Source organism: Macrobrachium nipponense, chromosome 43 (genome assembly GCF_015104395.2).
Source record: "Macrobrachium nipponense isolate FS-2020 chromosome 43, ASM1510439v2, whole genome shotgun sequence".
Taxonomy (NCBI): domain Eukaryota; kingdom Metazoa; phylum Arthropoda; class Malacostraca; order Decapoda; family Palaemonidae; genus Macrobrachium; species Macrobrachium nipponense.
In genome coordinates this window covers 37,926,799-37,937,485 of record NC_061104.1, presented here as the reverse complement: position 1 = coordinate 37,937,485, position 10,687 = coordinate 37,926,799, and the positions used below count along the sequence as shown (strand labels likewise).

At 41.9% G+C, this 10,687-nt stretch overlaps 1 protein-coding gene across 1 annotated transcript; it reads left to right on the top strand.

The window, feature by feature from the left end:
* Window positions 1-994: 994 nt before the first annotated feature.
* On the top strand, window positions 995-3,751 carry LOC135213888 (lactosylceramide 4-alpha-galactosyltransferase-like). Its single transcript, XM_064247986.1, has 4 exons — window positions 995-1,165; window positions 2,710-2,821; window positions 3,047-3,237; window positions 3,713-3,751. The coding sequence occupies exons 1-4, from the start codon at window positions 995-997 to the stop codon at window positions 3,749-3,751; spliced, it is 513 nt and encodes a 170-aa protein (XP_064104056.1).
* Window positions 3,752-10,687: the final 6,936 nt, after the last annotated feature.

Genomic DNA, 10,687 nt, shown 5'->3' with positions numbered 1-10,687 from the left:
CCCCAGGTTAAGAAATGCTGCCATAGGGTATTGTGCTGACGAATCAGCGCAATGACCTCTGCATGGGTCCTCTGGATTTTGGGGGTGTCCACATCCTGAAGCAAAGGACCCTCAAGTCCTTCTAGGGTAAGTTCCTCCCGAGACCCTCTTCCTGCAACTAAAAGAACCTTGCCAGACCTGCTAGGACCTTCCTGAACCACTCAAGTATATGACCTCTCGGGTCCTAAGGCTGCACCGGGAATGTATGCTCTTGTGGCCAAACCCTGGGGAGATCCCTCCCCACCGTTCCCCCTGGTCACCTAGTTCCTCCTGATGTAAACCCAGGAAGTTGAAGGATCAAGTGAGGAAGATTGGATGCTCCCACTTGCTCTGCTAGCAGAACTAACTGAAGGAGTAAGCCATGAGCAATCACTAACCCACGGTGGCAATTGTTTCGCGGGTCTAGGAGAGCATTCTTGCCCTGTAGAAACGTTTCCCTGAGGAGTGGTATGGTGCACTTGCATGGCAGGAGAAACGCTTGCCACCACTGAGATTGATCAGTTGCATGAACGTGACTGTGGCCCAGGTGGAGACAAATGTGCACCCGACTGGCAAGAGCTGGTGCTATCCTCACGACACGTCCCAGTCCTCGACAAGGCCGAAACCTCCAGAGAGGACTGAGCAGGGGACCTCCTACCAGTCTCACTGTGTGCACAGTCGAACGGAACCATCACATCAACCCTGGGCACCGAGTGATCACCAGTAAGGCGTGTCAACTGAGCGACTCGCTCCTTTCTTCCTTTCTATGCCTGAGTCGTGACGATGAGCAGACTCGGTGTCATCGACTCTGACTGCGCATGAATCCACAGATTTACGTGCACTTGGGGAAGCTCACGAATAAGCGCCTGACATGGAACTAGTCTTAGAGGCAGAACCTCTAAGACTAGCCGCAGAAGTGTGAACCAAAGTTTGCACTCCTACGGCTCCCAACACACTAGCCCTTCGGGATGGCGTGATGGTTCCTGTTCCTGAACACTTCTTCTTCGGCATCTTCTTCGTCAGATTCTTCAGGATGATGGTCAAGTCTCCCATCCAAGGGGCCACTGGGGCAGCTGCCGTAGTGGCACACCCAGAGGTGGCAGATACAGGTGCGGCAGATACTGTTGCAGTGGCAATGACATCAACAGTACAGTCAGGAACTGGGACAGTGTTAGGAACAGGCACAGAAAACACAGGGGAATACACCCCTTGAGGAAGGTCCAATGGGGATGGTATGTGGGTGGGAGAGAGAACACAGCATAACCTGGAGGAGGAGGTAGAGATATATCTACCTTGGATGTATGTGGTTGTGTCCCCATCATTGCAGAGGGAGTCATGCTGGTGATGTGTTGGGTATATACTAAATGAGGCAGGGCCACATAACCAGGTACAGAGAGTGTTGTCATTTTTACCGCCTCAGCCACATACAACACAGGGGCAGACGAAAATTGTGCTACAAGCCCCAGGAGAGATGGGATACCAGGCAGCCCAAGTGTTGCCCATACCTGCTGCAAATTCCCAGTTTGTGAAGCCACCATATCTGAAGTAGCAAAAGTCGGGTTAGAGATAGGAGCCTCTACTCACTCTGAATGGTAGGGATCCCCTTCAGAGTGAGCAGAGGCCCCTGAATACAAGTCCTTGTCGTCTGCCCTCCCCCCCTCTTCTTTGCATGACAAACCAAGCAAAGAAGTATAAGGAGAGATTTCCTTCAAAGGGGAAACAGCCAGGCAAGGAAGTTTGCGACGGGGGAGAAATGACAATGAAGGATCGACCACCACAGGAGTTGTCGTGGGTGTGTAGCCCTCAGACAAAGCCCTGGAAGCCTTCCCCCGAGATCCCTTCCTCCTTTCATACCTACTGCAGCATTCAGATGACCAGGAATCACATACTCTACAAGCCTGAGTCCTTGTACACTCACGCCACAGCCCTGAAGCGCCTCAGTGGCGTGGTTGGTACAGTGTTTGCCTGCCACCTCGGTGGCCGAAAGTTCGATTCTCGGGCATTCCATTGAGGGGACAGAGATGTGTATTTCTGGTGATAGAAGTTCACTCTCAACGTGGTTCGGAAGTCACATAAAGGTGTTGGTCCCATTGCTAAATAACCACTTGTTCCATGCAACGTTAAAAACACCATACAAACAAACAAATACAGAGAGCCTGAGGATCAACTTCCACTGAGGATCTAAAACTACCACTCTTCCTCCCTCCAATTCCATGGCACATGTGCTGGGAGATGGAGGGGTATTTAGGCTTTTGTAAGTCCTGGATAAGCATGTTGCAATGGTAAAAATTTTAAAACAAATAAACCACACGCAAAAAACACCCAACAACAAACAGGAAAGGTCTCACCAGGAAGGTGAAAAACATTCAACAGCACAGAGGGCAAAGCGAAAAAGCACATCTGGTTACCACAGCAGCCAAAAGCAAAGTGGAATGTTTACATCCAGTCTGGCGAGACTCCCAACTAGTGGACAGTAGTTACTACCCAAATACCTTGTTAAAACTGCAATGGTCTAATTCCAGACTATGCTGAAAGTAATTCTTAATGTAAAGGACCAAGGGTTTGTATAATGTGCAGGAACAAATTAAGCCTTTTAATTTTTGTCATCTTCAGATCTGCACTGATATTTTGTCTTCCATGTTCTACATAGAATGAAAAAGTCAGTAAATCATCATATCTCTGTTGCAACAGATCCTCACCAATCTGCACAACGTCTTTTTCTCCTTGCTTGACCTCGATGAACTGTTTTTGGACTCTCCCCTTCAGCAATGGTACCAGGGGAAACGCTGGCTAATTAATGAAGGTGAGTGTAAATAAGTTAGGAAACTGTCATGGAAAAGTATTATGAGTAAGGGATGCCTTTTGCTATAAGTAGCATACAAAACAATATCATAATTAATTAACACTCTTGGTTTATTTTCGTTGCAGCTTTAATCATCTAAAATTTGGCATTTATAATCATGGACTCTTGTTCATTTGGTTATTTGGATATTGCATGATGTCATAAGAGTAGATTTTCCTTCAACAGAACACCAAAGTGCCTTTATATCTGACGCCTCCAGAGCCGAGATCCTGAGAAAATATGGTGGCACTTACATGGACATGGATGCCTTGACTCTTCGACCGCTTCCAAACAGGACCAATTATTTGGGACGACTCGACAATCAAATAATCACTGGAGCCATCATGAGCCTTGTCAAAGGGCATCCTCTAAGCCAAGTGAGTTTGAATCCTGATCTGTTTCATTTTCTTGGGTTGATATTTGCACATTTCACGAACGTGGAAATTAGCGAAGTTTGCTAAAACATACAATGTTTTATAGAAATCTACATCTTCAGGGCAACCAAAACAACATTATTTTGTTGTTGACATGTTATGAACGTTTTACAGTTATCATTGTGGCTTTTCTTTATAAAACATTCACTTTCGTGTGCGACGTCCCTGTTTAGCCTTGGCAGACAATTCTTTTAAGGGGACACTCCGAAATCAAACTAGCAGGTGGAAGGGACCCTTAATCCATGGTAGGCAACCCTTCTATGAGAAAAATACTCTGAATGCGTACAGTTCTCCAACCTTGGACTGTGCCAAAGCCATTGTAACAAGGCCTTTCATGGTCTTGGGTTTGAGTTTCTTTACTTGAGTGTACAATCAGCCACTGTTCCTCTTTATGTTCACTCTCCTTTCTTTTTTAAAGTGTGTAGGACAGGATGATGAGAAAGCGAAGGTTGCTTGATGGATTATCAGGGCAGCACCCTCTTCTTTACCGAATCTTTTCCTCCTAAGCTTTTTATTATTTCTAAATCCATCATGACCTTCCTCCACCAGTTGTGGAAAACCTGACAAGTTTTATACTTTCAATGTAATTTTTGTAAATAATGTTAATAGTGTGTTGTTCACGGTGTTATTACTGTTTATTGATGTGTTGATTTTTCTTATTTTGCTGCTTTTGTTATTCTATTTTTTAGTTTTGCAACTAGATTTGTGTTATTAAATTCAATTCTCTTCGGAGACATTAAGCTGAACCCTGGGCCTGCTACTCATTACTGTAAGAAAAATTGCAGAGTACTTCACTCAAATATTCGGGGTTTGAGGTCAAATTTTCTTTAACTCCAGAGTTGATGTGATTTGATGTTTATATCTGAGACTTGTGAGTAGTAAACAGTCACAGATTGAGTTTTTAATATCTTTGTTTGATGGACCAGATTTTATTTATCATTGTAACATCCCACATGTGAAAGGTATGGCTGTATACAGTAAGTCTAGGCATATATATAGTCAGAAAACCTATACAGTAAGTCCAGACGACCTATGTATCATCAGAAAAACTTAAGAGTGTAGTTGCCATGAAATTCTTTAATATTTTCAGTAAGTTCTACAATATATATGTATTTGCTGTTTACTGCAATCCAAATATCAATGGAAAGGATTAATATGGCTCAGACACAGAATTCAAAAGCTGCATCTGTTATTTGTGGAGACTGTAATGCAAAACTTAGAGACAGATTTAATTTTAATTCCACAGATCAACATTGCTGGTCTGCTCCTGAGTTCCTTATGTTCCAGCTGTTTTTAAATCCAAGGTCTGTAGGCACTTCCAATCACTGCGTCACTGAGATGGGCAAACCCGTCAATCAGTATATTCCTAATTCCACCACTGGAAATACCGCCTGTCTGAAATCTAGATCCAATTTGGATCTCACTGTTGAAGCATGTCAGTCATTTGATATTTCAGGAGCTATATCAAATCCAGATTCCAAGAAGAGGCTGAATGGAATGCTGATTTTTATTTTACAAAGGTATGTTCCTGGAAAGGTCATTAAATTCAGCACAAAACACCAGCCATGGTTGCGTTCAGTCAAATATAGAATTTAGGTCAAAGGCCAAGCACTGGGACCTAAGAGGTCATTCAGTGCTGGAATGGAAATTGTCAGTATAAGGTTTGAAGGTTGTAACTGGGGATAAAACTAGCAGTTGCACTATGAACCAAGTGTTAGGAGAGGGTGGAAAGTAAGATGAAGAAAGAGAATATGAAAGGAGGTGCAGTAAAAGGAACGAAAGTGGTTGCAGGTAGGGACCGAAGGCACACTGCAAATAACCCTAAGTAATGCGTACAGTGCACCGCTTGAGGTCCACTGCAGTAACCGCAGACTAATTTCTATCTACTCAGGGATAATTCAAACAGGATTTAGATTCAGTTGACAGTTGAGAGTTTCTGCAGATGTCTTACGCCTGTATAGAGAGAGAGAGAGAGAGAGAGAGAGAGAGAGAGAGAGAGAGAGAACTGTGATGATGCACCTTGGAACCCTTAACTCACGCTCTTCCTTCCTGCTGTGCTTCCTTTCAGGTCATGGTAGGAGTGCACTGGAAGGACTTTGATCCACATCCGTGCTGTGTGACTGATTCCACAACATTTATGACCTTTTTTCTCACATGGTAAATTCGAATTCTGAAACCTTAGTAATACTCAGTGGCATTAATGTTGCCGTTTCATTATATATATTGTTTATTGTTTCTTATATTTTTGTATCCATTACATTAATTACATTAGTTTGGAAATGATTTAGGTCTTCAGATCATTGGAATATGACCGTTAGGCAAAACCCTTTGATCCCCCAGCCCGACCCCATCTCTCCCTTCCACCCCCTCACTCTCGGAGGAATTCGGGGCTACGCCCCAGAGGTTGTTGATATGAAAGACTGGCATTAAAAGAAAAGGAGAAACTTAACCTAAAGGACTTTCCTGACGCTGTGTAGAAAGAGGCCACTGAAGATGCAGAGACCCACTGAAGGGGCAGTGGGGTTCCAGAAGCAGGAAATCAGGTTAAAAGTCAGCAAAGACTTACATAACTTTCTTAGCAAATGGCAAGACCTACTTGCACCAGTGCTTTCATTTCCTACGTAGAAGTGATCCCGTCTGTTTGGGTGTGATGTGAGCAAAGACAATCACCAGGAAATCCTTACCAGAAATTCGCTGCCGCCTGGGAACTGGTTCGACACCATGGCGGCCGAGAGAAGCTGCAGACATTTCTGTCAGCTTTTCCTCGTTCGTGTCACTGGCGCTGCTCGTCCGTGGTTTGTGTACCTTCTGTTCTAGTCCCTCGTACTCACTCACCTCCGAGCGGGCAGCGTTTGATTCATCAATTATGTGGTTTTAATTTTCATATCCTATCAATTATGTGGTTTTAATTTTCATATCCTATCAATTATGTGGTTTTAATTTTCATATCGTATTTTAATCAACTGATCCCATATACATTATAATAGAATGCCACCAAAACTGATAAATTATAATATTATTTTAAGAATTTCATGAAAAAAACGTTTGTAGACAAACAGCTGCAATTCTTAATAAATTACTTCTGTTCAGCTTTAGAGTGAAAAATTCTCTTGGTTTCTTTTAAATAACGTTTGAATGACCACATCTTGTGTCTCTGTTAAAAAATATCCAATCGGAAAAATATTAGCAGCGATAAAATTACATAACAATTTTTAACTAAATATTTAGCAAATAAGTGAAATTTTGATCGAAGTATTTCTTTGCATTTTTATCATATTTCAAATTGTTCTTGGTCCTTTACACGGGAGATCCCGAATCTTTTCATCAGTCTGTTCACTTCTCGGTAGTTGCCAGTGGTCCTCTGACTCCCTGAAATCTATGATGTAAACTTGCGAATAACTTTCCTACTTGAGTGTCCTGCTAATGTAATCGTTTGCATCTGTGCAGCGCCAGTGAGAGAGAGACACAATTCCAAAGCACGGAGAAAAACACCAGTTATTCGAATGAAATCACAAGAGAACTGACTCTCTCACAAAACAAAACGCGTCCTTCCTTATATAAGTTTTCACATCAGTTGCGCTATTTCAATTATTACGGTTTTAATGCAGATTCATGTTCAAATTGTAATACTACTGTAATATTTTGTATTGATTGCGCATTTGATGGATGTAACACCAATCCCCATTTTGGTTTAAAATCTACCATAGCCAGTGCCATCCGCCTCTGATCTGAGTTAGTGAACAGTGCACCACGCATCTGCTGCTGAATCTGTAATAAGCCAAAACCAATATATTAAAAGTCTCGTTGTTTCTGTAGTATTTCTTTGATATTGTAAGTAAGAAAAATTTCCATGGTATATCACTTACCACTAACGATGAATCTAGGCACTTGGCGACAGTTACACTGTCTTCTGTAAAATGCAACCCTATTACTAAAAATGCTTTTCCAAAGCAATGTTGTGCTGAAATGTAATAAGAAATTCTTGGCTTCTTTTGTCTAGGCTGCGAGCCATTTTTCAAGAATTGTCATTATCGCAGTCAAAGTAGTACATCTTCCGTGCATTTATTAGAAAATTCGCTAGGGAACATGTAAGTTAAGAAAGTTTTCCAGAGATTTTCATTAGGAAAGAAGCTTTGCCATCAATAGACATAGGTCAGATGACACATATAGAAGCCTACAAGACCATCTTTGTGTACTGGCTCTTGACTATATATATATTGTTCTGACCTCCTCAAAACTCCTAGAAAATGTAGTTTAACACTGGAAAAATTTGGCCTTGAATGAAGGAATGAGAGATCACAACAAAAAAAAGAGAAAAAAAACTATGGCAGAAGGCCGATATAACTGAGGAAGGAGGAATTTACATAAAAGCTGGACTTTAGTTTTAAATGCACTATATTTACATTAACTTACATAGGTCCAGGAACTAATAAGGTGGTTGATTATCGATCCACCGGAAACACGTGGCTGGGGGCAACTAGACACAGCATTCTGGATTTTGCGCAAACGGGTTATTGAAAATACAAGGCTCACTCCAAAGGTTTCCAATTACTACCACAATCAGGCACGGTGTTTGTCTGGAAATCCTGAGCTTAATAGTCTTCTTCTCTGCTATTTCTGTGCACTATGGACGTATAAATATACTTGTGACTGCCCCAGAGGAGGCAGGGGAAGCAGAAAGGGGTGAAGTGGTGTTTGCAGGGCGAGGTAAGGAGCTTCTGAGTGCTCCGAGCTCTAAGGTCCTTCTGAGGGCGAACTGCTGGGTTCCTACCCTTTTAAGACTTCTCCCGGTAGGCCACGCCCAGTCCCTGTGGGGGGTAAATTCCAAGGAGCCAATGGGAGAAGAGATAGTTTTTGTAGAGAATGGATGCTTTCAGTTCAAAGGGGCAACTTGCATATAGACAAGGATGACTGAATCTTGTTATAAGAGACCTTACTTTCCTTGGTTCTGGCTTAAAATCTTGAACACCTCCCCATTCTAGAGGACATTTCAACCCTAGAGGGGTTGGAATGGACAAGACAAGCCAGAAACAAGGACCAATGGCAAATATAAATTACTGAGCCTTCCATTCTCCCTTGAGTGGACTTATAATATAAGCAATATTAAAACTCTGACGATGATAATATTCATGAAGTCTTACTCGACAGGCAGAGGATTAATGATTAATAAAAAAAAATAAAGTGTGACGTGACTAAAGACTAACAACTTGCTATATTCCAATAAAGAATACTCTTAATTAAAATATAACATCACACTGAGAATAACAATGAATAGCAAATAATGATTATATAAAAATTAACCTACAGGGTAAATTATATCATATATAATACTGCTAGCTTAATTGTGCAAGGCAAGACATACTATCAGTTTACCCTGATGTTGCGATATGACGCGTTTAGGTGTGTTAATGGCCTACGATTTCGTTAAGTAACTTTGTCTCATAACAAGAAGACGCCTAACAGTATTAATTACATCATAGCAGACATTAGTGCAAACTAACAAGGGCAGAATTAATGAAGTAATTCTCCATAGAGACTATATAGGATTACACAAAAATGTAAATATCACCAGAGACAATGGCCATTTCACAAATTATAAAGACTAGGGAGTAACACTAAATCAGAAATCATATCAAAACAATGTATAAATGAGCCAGGCTTTGAAAATATCTCTAAGGCTACGGCAAAAAGGCTACAGCAATTTTTTGCTGGCTAAAATTTTCCTAAGTCAAATGGAATTCTAAGTGCCTAAAATAGGGCACTACGCCAATTGTGGCACTTTTATGACAGTAGTTCATAATGAAGTACTAATTCATATATGGCTAGAATAGCTGGCAGGTTTGGCGCTGCCCTAAGCATGGCATACAATATAAAATAAATGGCTAAAGGCAGTAAAGAAGAGGAAAGGAAACAAAGGAAGAGAAGATATAGACAGTAAAAAAAAAAGGGAAGTTACAAAAGGGCCAGAAGGATGTAGTTACAAAAGGGTAAGAGGGAAGTAAAAGTAGCAGAATCTGGCACTTTCCTCTGGATGAAGAGGGTCAGAATTCTCTATAAGAGGGTGGCACTGTGTCAGGCACTAGTGCAGAGAGGCTATTGGCTCTCGTAAGGCTTTGGAAAACCCCGACTCCCTTTTCCCTTCTTCCTTCGACCTCTCTGAGGTCGGTTTGACGATGCCATTGGGGGTCTTGAATGGTTCAAGCCCTTTGAAGATTCCGCAGGGGCATTTGATCCAGCTGCTGCAACAACTGGAGCCTAATGCTGCATGGCTCGGTTCCCTGAGTTCTTCAGCCAAATGGGATTTGGCAGTCATTACTCCGGGACCAGTTAGCTGCTGACGGAGGGTGATTGGATGAGGTAATGGTATTCGGGATGGGCTTACCCATTGGGAGGACCGACTCTGGGGCGGTCTGCGAGGCCGCACCATTGGTGGAGTGTCCACTATGGTCATGGGTGTCCTGGACGATTCCTATTGGAATTGGCTCTTCCAAGCCAGCGGAGGGAGAGCGACCGGGACTTAGAGCTCTGGGAGGAAGACTCGAGTCTTGCCTTGGCACTGGCACTGAGGCCTCTTTCTCTACCTGCTCTCTGATTTTGTAGGACATGCGGTATGCGGGAATGAAGATGGGTTCGTTCCCTCTTCTCGATCACCGTATGTTCTAACACCTTAGTCAGCTCTAATTTAACCCCTTTTAAAGCCACAATATCCCCAAATTCAGCCAAAACTTCGCTTATAGCCTCTGTATGCTAAGTGTTCCTTAACGATTTTCTCCCTTATTTGCATTTCTGCCTCTGAAAACTTAGTTTTTCCCTCTACAATACCCACTGAACCACTATCACTACTCCAGTCTTGGAGGTCTACCACATACGTATTCTTCTGATATTTCCTAACTGTATCATTACAATTCAACAATTCTATCCAAAAATCCCCTGTATTTGATACCTCGTTCACCGATACGGTTGTAATTTCACCTTTTAATTTCTTGCTACACTCAATTATACATACTTCTTTGGGCATTTTCACTTCCTTCAGCTTGACTCTTACCGTATTCCTTATACCTGGATTTAAAATAACAACCTCTGATAAAACACCTTTATATTTGTGGTAATTACACATGTTCCATATCCATATTAATATCACCCTTATTTATATAATAAATCTCCCTTCCATCCACCATAATCCCAATGTTAGTATCAGTATCACCACTGTTATCAATATCAATGTTATTCCCCATATCACCATTATTAATGCCACCAAAATTATCACCAGTATCCCCATTATAACCACCATTATTACTGCAGCGATCACAAATATCCCTATTAACACGCCATGATCACAAATATTCCCATTAACACCACCGTGATCACAAATATTACCACAATGTCCCCCATA